The 17,315-nt window shown below is 40.2% G+C and overlaps 1 protein-coding gene across 1 annotated transcript in view; it reads right to left on the bottom strand.

The window, feature by feature from the left end:
- Positions 1-17,315, bottom strand: part of KCNK2 (potassium two pore domain channel subfamily K member 2) — a 148,722-nt gene that overhangs the window by 106,561 nt on the left and 24,846 nt on the right. The window contains exon 3 of the mRNA XM_032778307.2: positions 14,484-14,598. Coding sequence (XP_032634198.1) covers positions 14,484-14,598 — 115 coding nt within the window. The remainder of the gene's footprint in view (positions 1-14,483; positions 14,599-17,315) is intronic.

Raw genomic sequence — 17,315 nt, 5'->3', positions numbered from 1 at the left:
CGAGTACTTAGTACCCAAAACTGGGGCTAGATTTTCAAAAGAAATGGCACCTAAATAAAGGCTTTACTTTTGTGATGCTGGCTGATCAGGTCATGCAAGAGTATATTCAGGCCAATTCACTTGTATATTAGTATAGATCAGTGGTTCTCAACCTGCAGCCCAATCAGCACACAGCTGCAGCCCATATGATCATACAGGTCACGGGGTCTTACAGGTAGTGTATATATTGTGTGGATGTGGCCCAATAACATAGAGAGAGCTGCATATGCGGCCCACTATGGTAAACAGGTTGAGAACCACTGGTATAGATCAAAATGCATGTAAATATAAGTATATTCAGGTGTTTAAACATCACAAAAACTAGTGGAATGTTACTTGTATTGTTTTCACTTATCTGTTCCTGTTATAACATAATAGCAAACATTTACATTATGTATATCCACCCATCAAAGAAATCTTGTGAAATGATAATGAAGGACTTAAGGACTTTAACAGAAAATGCTAATTTCAAAGCAAGTGGGCATTATGTATGATGGTCAGAGGTCAAAAGACTAAGTGCATTCTTCACTCACTGTCATCAAAGGAGAAGCCCAGGTGGATAGAGACACTGTCAGCTTGATTTCTGAGTCAAGAAGCTATAAATATGGATTCTAAGAAAGATCCTTCATCTCTGAACTGTCTGGACTCTTACAGGGAAGTGTGCCAGATGCAAACCAGATATCCCCAGAAACAATCTGGATACCCTGAAAACACTTTTGGGAAACCAGCAGTTTATTACATCACTGCCACCTTTTGTAACTACAAACTGTGATTCACCTCTACATATATTTTACCTGCTTTAACCTCTCAATAACTCTCATTCTTTTTTCTTAGCCAGTAACCTTTAATTATTTTACTATAGCTTTGGCTGCCAGCGTTGTCATTGGTATACAATCCAGAATACCAACTGACCTGGGGTAAGTGACTGGTCTCTTGGGACTGGGAGAAACCTGATGTGGTGTGATTTTTGGTTTAAGTGACCATTGTCACAAAGTGCAGTTTGTCTGTGGGGCAAGATAGGCTGGAGAGTCTAAGGGGACTGTCTTTGACTCCCTAGTAAAGCCGGTATAGTGATCCAGGAGTTCACATTTGTTACTGGCTTGATGAGCCACTCCAGACAGTGATGGGGTATTATTTTACTCAGACAAGCATCCTAGAAATAACTTTGCTACATTTAGCAGTCCTCTCATTTTACCCCAGTAGGCTTCACTTGCACAGGAATCAGCTTACTATAATGTAAAAATTTCAAAGTTCCAGAATGCGAAAAAGGAAGACCATCTATTGTACCATAGTTGATATTTAACACAACAGCAATATTTTAGCAGAGCTAAATGGACAAAGCTGGATTTCCCTGTCACTATTCCTGAGGTAACTGAACCTATCCCTGCCTCTCCCCTTACTCCCAAAGTCTGTCTCTTGTTCTCATTTGAGTCAGGCTGCTCCTCTTCCATGCTGCTTAATCAGCAGCAGGTGAGTACACAATTGGTCTCAGTTCCTGTACCAAGCATCACAGTTCTTGGGAGCATCAATTACCAGAAAAGTACTACTCAGTCCCAGCAGTAAAAGGATGGAGCATGCTCAGTACAGATGGAATCTTTGAGGAATTTAACTGCCAAACCCTCACAAGTCTCTCCTTAACATGTGCAAACTGAGATTTTTTTCAAATTTACAACTTGGTCAAATGTGGGTGGTTTTTATTGGAACTCCAAAAGGCATGTCATAGAATTGCAGAAGATTAGAGTTGGAAGAGAACTCAGGAGGTCATCTTGTCCAACCCCCTGCTCAAAGTAGGACCAACGCCAACTAAATCATCCCAGATAGGGCTTTGTCAAGCCAGGCCTTAAAAACCTCCCTATGTAACACATTCCAGTCCTTCACCATCCTCCTAGTGAAATAGTTTTTCCTAATATCCAACTTAGACCTCCCATACTGCAACTTGAGACCATTGCTCCTTGTTCTGTCATCTGCTACCACTGAGAACAGCTTAGCTCCATCCTCTTGGAATCCCCCTTCAGGTAGTTGAAGGTTTCTATCAAATCCCCCCTCACTCTTCTCTTCTACAGACTAAATAAGCCCAGTTCCCTCAGCCTCTCCTCATAAGTCATGTGCCCTCTGCTGGACTCTCTCCAATTTGTCCACATCCTTTCTGTAGTGGGGACCCCAAAACTGGACACAATACTCCAGATGTGGCCTCACCAGTGCTGAATAGAGGGGAATAATCACTTCCCTCAATCTGGGGGCAATGCTCTTACTAATGCAGCCCAATATACTGTTAGCCTTCTTGGCAACAAGGGCACACTGTTGACTCAGATCCAGCTTCATGTCCACTATAATCCCCAGGTCCTTTTCTGGAGAACTGCCACTTAGCCAATCAGTCCCCAGCCTGTAGCAGTGCATGGGATTCTTCCATCCTAAGTGCAGAACTCTGCACTTTTCCTTGCTGAATCTCATTAGATTTCTTTTGGTCCAATCCTCCAATTTGTCTAGCTCACTCTGGACCCTATCCAGCATATTTCTCCCTCCAGCTTCGTGTCATCTGCAAACTTGCTGAGGGTGCAATCCATCCCATCATCCAGATCATTAATGAAGATGTTGAACAAAACCGGCCCCACGACCAACCCCTGGGGCCCTCTGCTTATACCCCACTAGCCAAAGAGACAGAAACGTTGAATCACTACCCAATATGAGCCTGGACGACCTTAGCCAGCTTTCTATCCACCTTATAGTCCATTCATCCAGTCCATACTTCTTTAACTTGCTTGCAAGAATACCGTTGGAGACCATATCAAAAGCTTTGCTAAAGTCAAGGTATATCACATCCACCACTTTCCCTGTATCCACAGAGCCAGTTACCTCATCATAGAAGCAATCAGATTGGTCAGGCATGGTTTGCCCTTGATGAATCCATGTTGATGGTTCTTGGTCACCTTCCTCTCCTCCAAGTGCTTCAAAATGGATTCCTTGTCCTTAACAACACAGGCAGCTCCTCTGCCAAATTTCAATTCTCTGCTCTCAAGCATGAAGGTGCTAGAGCTTTTCATTGAAACAATTGCAAGGTTTGTTTTTTTAACATGGGCAAAACAATTTATTTTTCTGTAAACTTATTTTTAGAAATGGCTGAACCATTTTTGCTGAAACTTTCCAAAAAAACTTATCCTGAGGCTGACACCCAGCATGGAAAATTTAGCCAAAATGGTTAAAGTTTGGTTAAGTTATAAGTGACCATAAATAGCATCTTGGGAAATGTTGAGCACCCTAAGTATAGACAGTATTGCCAGCCCTCTGTACAATTGAACAGACTAGCAGCAGAGATCTAACAGACATATAAAAATGAGAATGGAGAAGATAGTATCTACCAAGCTATTTAATACAGTGTTTTATATAAGAACTGGGGTGAGTGGAAGGAAAGGCACGCAAGAAATTAAACTAAAGAAAAAACTGAGTGCTAAAGACATGTAGGTGGGATTTCTTTAAACAAAATAGTTCTTTATGTTAGAATATTATATTTTTAAAGACAGAAAAATACATTGCTAAAGAGCAGAAATGAGGTGTGGGGTGTGGGTTGTGTGCAAAGCAAGAGGTGGATGGCCCCATCTAGTTCCGGCTCCTAAAACCCCTCATCCCCTAGCAACCACCTATGAAAGGTTGCTCGTCACCACATACTCATAACACCATCTGTTTCTCTGCCACCTTCTGCCTGCACCACCCCTATGAGTATTTGCAACAGGTTACTCTTCCCTTTCCCCCAGAAACATATCCCTGTCAGAAGCTCCGTGACCTCTGCTTAACCTTTTGCATTTCCAAGCCAGTAGTAGAGGGGAGGCTCACTGCTGTGGCTTGATGGTGGCTTAACTGGAACCCTGGATAGAAAACTGAGGAAGGTTCTCTGGCTGGCAAAGTCCCATGGGTCACATACTGCAAAGGTCAAATGCAGAAAAAATGAAATAACTTGAGGAAAAGCCAGAGAAGAATTTGACAAGAAACCCACTGACATCAAGATATTTACAAGGGGGATGAACTAGGCCCATGATGTGGCATACGTTAATTCAAAGTAGAAAAGCCGAGAGAGTACTCTTGGCATTTTTACATTTTAGATGTCCCTGAGTTCCTCGTAAGCAGAAATTTTCAGACACACAAAAATAGGTAGTAGAATGTGTTTCTGATAACATCTCATACAGTCCTAATCATATTCAGATTTCCATTTGCAATTGCATCTGGTGAGATGGAATTCACAGCTGTATAGAATCTACACATTTGTTTGCTTTTTTATTTTAAGATATATCTATATATGAATTCCTTGTATAAAGTTAATTAGGCTAACACTTGTTGCTTTCGGACAGTAGGTTATTGCAACATCCTATTGATCTTTGACAGACAGTTTCTGTAGCACTCAAGTAGAGGAATGGCCCAGAGGAATTTGCATCAGCAAAATTTAGTGCTTTTATTCTAGTTTTGTTCAAGTGATAGCCTTGCATTGCAAAGGTCTGAACTATGCCAAAGCAGAAAAAAAAAACCACATAACAGAACATTTCTTGGCTAACTATATTATATATTCTTTATCGTTATGAGGTCTCAGCATTTATAACCAGATAAACTAATACCAGTACTCTTTTGAAATATAATATTTATACTGATCCTTGACAGCTCACTCAAATGCTTATGGGAACAATACAAATGACCCCTCATTCCAAGGCTTGTTCTAAATTTTGTGGATATTTGGAGGGGAGATAAGTGTAGGTGGGAAGATGTTACCTCATTTGTTTCATTTAATTATATGGTGCCACTAAAAACTACACTGTACGCTTTTGCTGCTGAGTAGCACCAAAAATGAAAAAGAGAATAATTTGATGGAGGTGAGTGGATGATACTACCTTATCCAGCTGAGCCAAGGAGAAAGGTCATTTGCAAACTCAGATCTCTACAATGACTATTTGGCATTATACAATATGTTTATGCTTTTGGTTAACATATATTCCTTACAGCTGCAGTGAAAGTCTACCAGCAAGGACAGTTAGTAGTACCATTTTACAATTGAGTCAAATTAATAAACTAGATAACAAGAGTTGTTTTAAAAGTGCTGATTTCACAAAAAATACTATCATCCACAGAGTTACATTCTTCCACAGAGCTACATGCAACATTCTTCATGATGAAATTGTATTTGAACCTATGTAGACCAGACATCTAATTACAAATGTGAAATTACAAAATTTAATTTTGTCTGCCAAATGCTAGTTCAGATCTGTAGACTAACGTGAGCCGCCTCCTAGAATGTCAACAATTCTTTGCTATTTGCAATTGTTTCCTAAAACAGATTTTTTTTTTAAAAAAAAGTCTGCATTTTATTTCATGAAAATATGCATTTTTATTTATGTTTTATGATAACACTTGATATCTGTAATAAGGGTCTAGGGATTTGGAGCCAAACAGCATGAAAGTTTTAGTATTACAGTGCAGTGTATTGGAAATCTAAGTTCCATATTGTCATGTATGGGATCAGTGCAAACACTGGTGGTTTCAGGCATGGGATATGCATTTTCACCCAAGACATCAAGTTTCAGGTGCACATAACAACTCTGAATGGCGAGGCAGCCGGAACCTGTTGATGAGAAATATAGAGGCTGGTAAAAAGAGAGTGAAAAGAAGACTGAGAGAATAAGAAGGAGAAAGAAATGAAGCAATCTGCTTTGTAGACTTGGTTATAGAGGTTGCCAAGAAAATTCTTTGCCTGGGGCACCAATACACTAAAAAGTATACTCCAGAGCTCAGAAGTTACCTGTGGAACTATCAGATTCTTACATATGGGAGGATTTAAAAATAGGTGTGCAATGCAGCTGCAGCCAGCCCTTGAGACTCCGGAGTCTACCCCACAACTGCTGTGTAAGATGTTACATTCTCTGGTGGTTTAAAAAATTACAGTTATTACATATTATTCCTGTTTGGGTAATTCTGATGCCTCAAGAAGTCTTTGTAGACAGACTGGAGAAAAAGCGGCATTATTACAGCTGGTTGTGGTGGAGCTGGGATATTTGTAGGAGTCTATGGGCATTTTCTTCATTATGAACGTTACTACTGATGGATTTGTGTGATAAAAAAGCTGTCATAGGTAAAAAGCTAAGTGAGCTCAAGGGACTGCAGAGAGTCTTGAAACTTTCACCTAACATGTTTCTTTCTACTTTTCTATATGTAGGTCTGAAACTGGACTTCTGGAAAGAGAGTTCCTCTTTCCTCACCTGCTATCCAGTAGTGAATTTTCCCAGGATCTAAAATGTAAGGGTTCTTCTCATGGAGACAGGCCTATTAGTTTTTCTCCTTCCAGCTTCCTACCAAGGGTAGGCAAAACTGAATGTGCACAGGCAACAAAGACTGTCCAGAGCAGAAAGGAACGATGAAAAAGGTTTTTTTCCCCCTATCCACAATGCTACCTCAAGTTTTATGTATTTCTTAACTTATTTTGTACAAAGGTCCTGGATCAGGAATACCTTAATAGCATAGCTATAATGGGAAAAAGGAAGATACCTTATATTTTTCATTATCCATCGTTCCCCAGGGAACTATGGTCAAGCATGTGATCCAACAACCTTTTCTGATATGTTCCTCTGTTACTTACCTCTTTGTGAAGAGGTAACAGCGGGATATAATTTCTATATGAAACTAAACAGGGAGACACGAGTTCCAGGCAGTCACCATCTATTCTGTGTATATACCCTGAGTGGCCTAATTGTTTCCCATTTCTTTGCCATACCTGTAACAAAATCTTGCCCCCAGCAACTATGGAACACCAGTGTTAGCCTCTGAGGTCCCTTCTTGGGCCAGGGTCTCACATTGCTGAACAAAGCCAAGACCAGTTCCTTTTGACACACTTCCCTGTGTCACATTTCCTCTACTTGCCACTGAACATCAGCCAACTCTCAGCCATCCCTCCCTCACTCCTTTATGGTCCATTCTTGCTGGCTGACGTGCTCAATTTTCACCCTCATCTCCCTCAGCAGCTGAGACTACAACTATCTGCTGGCTTTGCACTAGGGATTTCTGCACCCTTCACCATTCTGCTGTTGGCAATAGGACCCTGCACTCACTGGCCCTGGGTGATGCTGAGCTGTTATCAAAGAGCTGTGTTTCCCTCAATGAGACTCCACCAGCCCATGCCACACTTCTGTTGTAGTTAGACACAACCAGCATAAAGGGTTCCTATATTCAAAATCTTTCTCTGCTCAAAGGGATACAGCAAAGACCACAAGGGGCCATGGCATTTGCATCATCCTGCTTCTCTTCTCACACTTTTTACAAGGCAAGGTCACCTATTTAAAAAAAAAAAACAACCTAAAATTGAAATGTAATTAAAATTAAAAGTGTTAAACCCTGATCCTTCAAATAAATTACTGGTGTGTTATCTTTGCTCTTTGTTCATTGGTTTCTAATTCGGTAATTTTGGATACCCCAGTCAGAAAGCCATTAGTGAGATTTCGCTGAGCTGCTTCCTTCTCCTCTCAGTCCAACCTCTCTCACCTAATTGCATACCTCAAATGAGAATTTCAAGTAGCCACTAGCTTCACTTCTGGGTTTGAAAAAACTATTATTGCTCCAGAAACCCAGCTGCAATGCACAAAGCTATCATTATAGCTGATAGCTTGCTTTGCCCACATCATTCTGGGTCTGAGTGAATCTGAAACTCTAAATGAAATTCAGGGAATGTGAAACCATATGCATCAATAGCACCTTGAAAATTTGTCAAAACTGCCATGATTTGAACAGCTCTATCTATCTACTGTGACAAAGCTCCTCCTCTACCTTGGTGGGTCTCGCGCGTATTGGAAGATTTGCACACCTTAGTGATCTTCCCCTCTGGTGGAACCCACAGTCTGGGTCAACTCCTGCTGTATCTGATCAGGAGTTAGGAGTTTTGGGGAGAACCCGGGCCCGCCCTCTATTCTGGGTTCCAGCCCAGGGCCCTGTGGATTGCAGCTGTCTATAGTGCCTCCCATAACAGCTGCATGACAGCTACAATTCCCTGGGCTACTTCCCCATGGCCTCCTTCAAACACCCTTCGTTATCCTTACCACAGGATCTTCCTCCTGGTGTTTGATAACGCTTGTACTCCTTAGCCCTCCAGCAGCACACCCTCTCACTCTCAGCTCCTTGCACCTCTTGCTCCCAGCTCCTCACATGCACACCACAAACTGAAGTGAGCTCCTTTTTAAACCCAGGTGTCCTGATTAGCCTGGCTTGATTGGCTGCAGGTGTTCTAATCAGCCTGTCTGCCTTAATTAGTTCTAGCAGGTTCCTGATTACTTTAGTGCTGCCCCTGCTCTGGTCACTCAGGGAACAGAAAACTACTCATCCAGTGATCAATATATTTGCCCTCTACCAGACTCTTGTACCCCACTGGCCTGGGTCTGTCACACTACATTGTCATGTGACTCCATCACTATAGTATTGAATTTGCCCAACTGAAAACTCTTTTCCCTGTTAGTCCCTCTGTTTGTGAGGCAGAGAAAAAGGTTCAACCACCATGATGAATTGCTAATTATAGTATCAGAGGGGTAGCCGTGTTAGTCTGGATCTGTAAAAGCAGCAGAGAATCCTGTGGCACCTTATAGACTAACAGACGTTTTGGAGTGTTGGCTTTCTGGGTTATAACCCAACTTCGTCTGACGAAGTGGGTATTCACCCACGAAAGCTCACGCTCCAAAACGTCTGTTAGTCTATAAGGTGCCACAGGATTCTCTGCTGCTTTTGCTAATTATAGGTTTGTCAATCCCTCCATGTAAGTGGTAGCCAGTTACTTGACAGTGATGGATAAATATATAACAGGAATTGTACCCTGGGAGAAGGTACAAACAAAAGTTCTATAGAGGCAAACCTTTCAGTTCCCTTAAGAGTTCTGAGATGCCTAGATGCTACAGTGATGAGTGTTGTAGAAATGATTAGATAAAGATCTATATAGATGAGCAATTAAGAAAATCGGAACGTGCTGTCAACTGTTATACTTGATAGCTATAATTTTCTGTAAATGGTAGTAATATCTTTCTCGTGTATTCAAGTAGATGGCTGAGGTATTGCTTGTTATTAAAGAATGAACAAATATAAGAATATAATTATGAAGTTCCCTCTGGAATTCTGCATAGACTATCACATGAAAACTCTTTGGGGATATCCATGGCCTGCATTTTCAGTCTTATGAACATTTAAAATATCAAGTTTGGTAACTGCCATCTGTCCCAAAATTGGCAGGAATGCCTCAGTTTCATCAAGTGATACTGAGTCCTGATATTACAGAGCCTGAAATACATTTAGGACAGAAATTCCTAAATGTATTTCAAGCTCTGTAATATCAAGACTCAGTCTCACTTGATCACATGTCATCATGCTATAAGGAGTCAAATCCCACATTGAAAATACTTTTTCGCAGGACCAACAAAATCACAGCAAAAAATGCCTAGTTCTGATTTCATCACTTCTCTCAGGGTTTTCAAGGCAGCCAAGTTTCCAGCACAACACAAGCCCTCTGCACCATCATCAGTTTGCATCCCTTGCCTTGTCTACACCACTGGGGTAAGTCGACCTAAGTTACGGTGCTCTAACTATGTGAATAATGTCGCTGGAGTCGACGTAGCTTAAGTTGACTTACTGCGGTGTCTACACCGTGCTGCGTTGATGGGAGACACTCTCCCATTGACTTACCTTACTCCTCTCATTCCAGTGGAGTACCGGAGTCAACCAGAGAGTGCTCTGCCATCAATTTAGCGAGTCTTCACTAGGCCTGCTAAATCGACCAGGGCCGCCCAGAGGATTCAGAGGGCCTGGGGCAAAGCAATTTCAGGGGCCTCTTCCATTAAAAAAAAGTTGCAAAACTATAGAATATTATATTCTCGTGGGGGCCCGGGGCAAATTGCCCCATTTGCGCCCCTCCACCCCAAACAGATAGCTAAGGGTTAATGTCTCTTTTACCTGGAAAGAGTTAACAAACAACACCTGACCAGAGGACCAATCAGGAAACAAGATACTTTCAAATCTCGGTGGAGGGAAGCCTTTGTTTGTGTTTTTTGGGTTTTGCTTTGTTCCCTCTGGGTCCTGAAAGGGACTAGACGTGCAACCAGGTTTCTTGCCAATCTCTCTGCTACAGTCTCTTATATATTCAAAATAGTGAGTATTAAGTAGAAAGGCGGTTATAGTCTTTTAAATTGTTTTTCTGTATTTGCAAATGTGTAGTTTGCTGGAAGTATTTTTAAATTGTATTTTTGCTGGGGGGAGGCTTTTCTCACTGGTGTCTATAAGCTGAAAGACCCTGTAATATTACATCTTGTATTTACAGAGATTTCTTATTTTTTCTTTCTTTTATTAAAAACTTCCTTTTAAATACCTAATTGATTTTTTTCCTCTGGTTCATGCTAAGGTATTGAATCTGTACTCACCAAGGACTTGGTGGAAGAGAGAGAGAGGAGGGGTAGAGGTGGAAGCCTCTGTTTTAAGATTCAAGGAGTTTGAATCACAGTATCTTCCAGGGTAACCCAGGGAGGGAAAGCCTAGGAGAGGCACTGGTGAGGGAAAGAGTTTACTTTCCTTGTGTTAGGATCCAGGGGGTCTGGATCTTGGGGGTCCCCAGGGGAGGTTTTGGGGAGACCAGAGTTTATCAGGCACTCAGAGTCCTGATTGGTGGCAGCGTATCAGATCTAAGCTGGTAATTAAGCTTAGAGGAATTCATGCTAGTACCTCATTTTTTGGACTCTAAGGTTCAGACTGGGGAAAGAATACTATGACACTCTTCCATTAAAAAAAAGTTGCAAAACTATAGAATATTATATTCTCGTGGGGGCCCGGGGCAAATTGCCCCATTTGCGCCCCTCCCCCCCCCCAGGTTGCCCTGAAATTGACTCTTGTTGCATTGATTGCAGCAGCGTCAATCCCCGGTAAGTGTAGACATGGCCTCTGTGTCACAATGGGATGATGCGATGTCAAATATGTTACAGTGTAAAGCCATGACTTTGGGCAGTACATTTTAGAAGTGAGGATAATTTCTATTGCCTAATTCAGTTTAGTATTTTGTTTATTAATCTAGGAAGGTTTAGAAAACAAAAGAACAAACTTAGTTCTTAATGTAGTGCCTATATTACTTAGAAACAAAAATAAGCCTTTGCACAGGACAAGAGCTGTTCAGGAATTTTCCATCAGTGGAAAATGCAGTTTCTGCACATTTGAAATTTCTGAAGAATTATTTTGATTTTGCCAAAATGTTTTGATTTTCTGTTAGGAAAAGTGATACAAAATGTTTAATTTGGGGTCATTTCAACCCAAATCTAATTATTTTGGCTTATTGACCTGATCCAAAATGTTGCATTTGAAGTTAGTTCAGCATTAAACTGCATTTCCCTGTTGTGGCACACTGCCTCATGGGATATGTAATTCTGAGGCCTAATACCCCCATTCTTTTCTATGGACCAGGCTTGCTGTCCAGAGTACTTCTGTCCTGTGCCTAAGTAGGATGATACATCAAGGAAGTCATATGGCTGCTTGAAAGGTCACCTGGCCTGGGAGTATGGCCCTAAGAAATAAGTGGGGCATCAAACCTGAATTACAACTTCTATGTGCCACCATAGGGGAATGCAGTATAATATTGAATTGACTCTAAATGAAACATTTTGTGACAGTTCAATAAACTGAAACAAAACATATTTAGTTTCAGGAAAATCAAAATATTTTGTTTTGATAGAAAATGCCAAAACGAAATATTTCACCACTTCCAAACAGGGCCGCCTGGCAGGGGGGCACAAGTGGGGCAATTTGCCCCAGGCCCCGGGCCCCGCAGGGGCCCCCATGAGAGTTTTTCCGGGCCCCTGGAGCGGGGTCCTTCACTCACTCCGGGGCCCCTGGAAAACTCTTGCAGGGCCTGGGCCTCCAGAGCTTCTTCCGCTCCAGATCTGTGGCAGCAATTCAGTGGCGAGGGCCCCCTGCCGCTGAAGACCCCAGGCCCCCTGAATCCTCTGGGTGGCCCTGTTTCCAAATCATTTTTTAAAAATGTGTCATTCAACAAAAGTTTTTGATGTTTCAATTCTTTGTCCTGATTTGGGTCACAAACAAAAGGTTAAAATATTAGAATGTCCTGCAGGAAGGATATTTTGATTTCACTCAGTTCTATTCAGGACTGTGCATGCTGGTTTATTTGGAACTAAATGCCTTATTTCTTCCTATTGTTTAAAATATTCAAAATAATAGGAAGAAATGAGGAATTTAGAAAGAAAACCCTAATGAACTAGAACAAGTTCTTGACCATTTCCAATACATATTACACCACTAAAGTGAGATTAATCTGAGGCAAAAAAGCCCATTGATATTAGATAAAGAAGGGTGACTCAAGGCCAGTGTCATAACCTTGCTTCTGAATTCTCTTGATTTTGTTGGCATGTATTAGATTGATGTTTATATTTTGATCATTTCTTTTATGTTTCACTATAGGTGACATCCTGGAGTCATTGAAGGGCGTATTAATTTTGCAATTGTCTTCAGTGGGGCCAGGATTTCATCCTATATGCTGATTGTTTTGGTTGTTTATGACTTCCCAAAACATTACAGACATACATACATATTATTATATATATGCACATACACACGCTCATGTATATACACAGATATAAACTTACATGTAAGAAATGGAATATAAAATGCACCTATATAAAAGAGGAACTCAAGTCACTGTGTTAAACACAATTGAAGAGAGCATCCTTTTCCTGAAAGAAATATATATAAGTATTACATTACAATAAAAATTTTAAATGCTAAAATGATCTGCATAATTGCCTACATGCTGCACGTATAATTTTGTTTTTCCTATAAATTTATAAATGTTTTATGGGTGCCCATTTTATCCCCTACAGACTTATCCTATAATTTAAAATAAACAGGAGAACAAAAAGGACTGCCCATACATAAATCAATATCTAGGATATAAGGAAGCTGTATTGTCTTGAGGTCAGAACAAAGGACTTACAAAGTCAAATATTGCTTTTATTTACACCTGCACAGCAGAGAAATGGCTCTTAAGAGTTTGAAAGAGTCTACGTTACCAACTGCTGACTAGGCATGTGACCACAGACAAATCATCTGGTGGCTCTGAGCTTCACTGAACCAAACAGGAACTTGCTGAAAAGCAAGCCAAGCTGTTGCATGCTAGACTGACTATGAAAACCATTTTTATAATGGATTTTCGGCTTGTCTTCACTACAGGGGTAAGTCGACCTAAGTTATGCTACTCCAGCTACGTGAATAACATAGCTGGAGTCGACGCAGTTTAGGTCGACTTATCCCGGTGTCTTCACTGCGCTGCATTGATTCATAGATTCATGATTCTAGGACTAGAAGGGACCTCAGGAGGTCATCGAGTCCAGTCCCCTGCCCTCATGGCAGGACCAAATACTGTCTAGACCATCCCTGATAGACATTTATCTAACCCACTCTTAAATATCTCCAGAGATGGAGATTCCACAACCTCCCTAGGCAATTTATTCCAGTGTTTAACCACCCTGAAAGTTAGGAACTTTTTCCTAATGTCCAACCTAAATCTCCCTTGCTGCAGTTTAAGCCCATTGCTTCTTGTTCTATCATTACAGCCTAAGGTGAACAAGTTCTCCCTCCTCCTGATGACACCCTTTTAGATACCTGAAAACTGCTATCATGTCCCCTCTCAGTCTTCTCTTTTCCAAACTAAACAAACCCAATTCTTTCAGCCTTTCTTCATAGGTCATGTTCTCTAGACTTTTAATCATTCTTGTTGCTCTTCTCTGGACCCTCTCCAATTTCTCCACATCGTTCTTGAAATGCGATGCCCAGAACGATGGAAGATGCTCTCTGGTCTACTTCCCTTACTCTTCTCGGAGAGCCAGAGTACCGGGGTCAACCAGAGAGCACTCTGCCATCGATTTAGCGGATCTCCACTAGACCCGCTAAATCGATCCCTGCTGCATCAATTGCAGCAATGTCAATCTCCCTGTAGTGAAGACCAGCCCTTAGTAAGGTTAAACTGAATCCCTAGAAGTTTCTCATCTCACTTGGAATTTATAAAGGACAAGAATAAAAATGCATGATTGTAGAGATTTGCAGCTCAGCATACCACAATGGTTTAATGGACATATTTGATTTAAAACATCTAATATTGAACAATTTTGATAACATAGCTACTAAATTCAAACATTACTTTCTCCTCACAAAACTTTTTCACATTCTATTAAAGACATATCGCAGAAATCTACTTCTCATTAATGGGTCACTTAGATAGTCTGCATCCCTGAAGGAAATCTGGTATTTCTATCCCTAAGGCTACATCGTAACTCTATTATAAATTAGAAGATTTGCCAAAGTTACTATTAATCCCCACTGCCACCCACACCCACACATATTTGAAATTAAATTACAGCTCATGTACTATAAACATATAATAAGTTGTGTCCTACCTATGGTGGTAATAACAGTGCCAGCAAAGAAGAAGGAACTTCCCAAGTCCCAGTGACTGATTTGAGATGTGTTTCTTAAAGGTATGATTCCTGTATTTATTGCTGCCACTACATGCTGCAAGTTTAAAAAAGATATTTGTCAATATTCATGAAATATAAACAATGATGTTAACGTACATTATGCAGTAGATTCACAAAGATAAAGCCACTTAGATGTAAACAATGAAAAAGGGAAAGGTTCACTTTGGTCAGTTGGAGTTTTGCCACTGACTTTAATGAGGCCAAGATTTAATTCTTAGGGTAAATCTCAAGCATAAAGGACCAACTTCTGCAGTCCTTAACATCTATTGGAATTTTAATGTGTCAGGACTCCACAGCTGGACCTCAAGGAATCAAATGCTTGATAAAGCCCATTGAAGTCAATAAACCTTCTTGACTTCAATGAGTTTTGGATCACCCTAACTAGATAAAACAACTAGAGTTAAAAATTTAACTCTTTCTCGGCATGCAGAAATACACATATTACATGAACACTTTAAATTTAGTTTCCCAACTACTGTTCACATTGACTCCATGGAACTATCTGTAAGTAAGGCAAGCAAGATTTGATCCATAGTTTTAAAAAACAGAGCCACCTCATCCCATCAGTTGTTAAGGAGAGATTCCCACTTATATCAGTGGGGAAGTCTGCTTTAAAATGCTGGTAAAATATGTTCCAGAGTAATTTTATGTCAAATAAATTACAGTTAATTAAGAACATTCGCAGAGGATAGAAAATGTAATAATTAAATATCTTTAATTGTATGATAAGGTTATTAATTCTTCAATATGATAACCACAAATTCAGAATTAAATATTATACAATCATTATCCATATAAGCTGACCTCCAGATTTATACTATTATATATGTAATGCAGGTAACTATTTAAAATGTATTTCTTGAACACATCACTGCTGTCAATGGAAATGAATGAGCACAAGTTTGGTGAAATTTACGTTTTCACAAAAAATTCCCAAATCCTGCAGTGTCAACTCACTGAGATTTATCTTATCACAGAAAAGTCCCTGTGTAGCAGTCTTTAGTGCAGACGCATATCAGTATTTATTTTCTTTTTAAACATCAAGAAATAATGCTATTTTAAAACTTATTGTTTATTGAAATATAAATTTAGGGTATATTCTGTAACATTCACTTAAAGCAGAACAAATTTTACAAGTGATCATTATATTTGGTAATTGGTGTTTCAAAAGCCAACAAAGAGGAATGCAATATTGAAGTGAATGTTTTAACTGCCCAAGACTTAAGTACAGGTATTGTGAACTTAGTTACCCCATATACTGGAATAGATCTCCATGTGGACATTCTTCCAGTGACTTTATTCAAGAATAATGCAAAGTGAAGTAATTATTCCAGAATAAAATCACTTTCACTCCATCACACACTGGGGAATTATTCAGGAATAGAAAATTAGTAAAATTAGAACTATTCTAGAATAGCTATGCCAGCCAGTTTCTCCCATATAGACAAGCCCTTAGAGCCAGCATGTTCAACTTGCTACTTTCAAAGGTCAGTTGCTTGAGCAGTAGCTGTTAGGAAGCCAAGAACTGCAACTATATTCTTTAAAGATTTTAATTTTTATTTGCTTTAAAAATAGCAGTGGCAGATCTCAAAGGTCTGAAAGTTCAGATGCGTATTCAAAAGTGTGGATGACTATTCATAACTTAACTCTAGTCTGCTTTCCCCACCATTGCATTTCATTTCACAAGCACCTGCTCCTGTGAGCAGCTGCATACTGATTGCTTTCTGTGCCCAGCCTCAGGACAAGGGCTCTCTTCCCCCAAGCTTCTGAAAGACAGGTTGTGTACAGGCACAACCCCCTCTTCCCTGACCTCCCATCCTACAAAGAGACTAGCATATTTTTAAAGAGGTGGCATACTATTATTATTAAATAGTAACAAATAGAAATAATAATGTCTAGCTCTTACGCAGTGCTTAATTATTAACCCCAATAATCACTTTTTTAAAATAAAAAATGGAGGGCCCTTAAATGAAGATAAGGGGCAGGATTGTCCTCTTACTTAATACCGGTACAAATCAGAGTTACATTAGTGTAAAAATTGGTGAGAGAGGAGAATCAGATCCAATATCTGTAAATTGTATATATGCTTTCTGACAGTGCTCAGAAGACATAAACTATTGTGACTTAATATTCTATTTATGGGGTTCGGGCATACATATAGAATCACAGAGATGTAGTGCTGGAAGAGACCTCAAAAGGTCATCTAACCCAGCCCCCTGCGCTAGTATACTAGACTATCCCTGACAGGTGTTTGTCTAACCTATTATTAAAAACCTCCAATTCCAAGGATCCCACAAGCTCCCTTGGAAGCCTATTGAAGAGTTTAACTCCCCTTACAGTTAGAAAGTTTTTTTTCTAAAATCTAATCTAAATCTCCATTGCTGCAAAGTAATCTTCTTGTCCCACCATTGGAGGACCTGGTGAGTAATTTTTGCAGTCCTCTTTCAACCTTTTACATATTTGAAGACTGTTATTAGGTCTCCCCTCAGCCTTCTCTTCTTCAGACTAAACATGCCCACTTCTTTCAACCTATCCTCATAGGTCATGTTTTCTAAATCTTTTATTGTTTTTGCTGCTCTCCTCTGGACTTTCTCTCAAATTTGTCCATATCTTTCTTACAGTGCGGAACCCAAAACTCGACGCAATGCTCCTCCTGAGGCCTCCCCAGTGCTAAGGCGAGCAGAACAATTACCTCCCATATCTTACATACGACACGCCTATTAATACATTTCAGAATGACATTTGCCTTTT

Source organism: Chelonoidis abingdonii, chromosome 3 (assembly GCF_003597395.2).
Source record: "Chelonoidis abingdonii isolate Lonesome George chromosome 3, CheloAbing_2.0, whole genome shotgun sequence".
In the NCBI taxonomy this organism is placed as follows: Eukaryota; Metazoa; Chordata; order Testudines; family Testudinidae; genus Chelonoidis; species Chelonoidis abingdonii.
The sequence above is the reverse complement of the archived record's forward strand: the minus strand, read 5'-3'. Positions and strand labels throughout refer to the sequence as shown.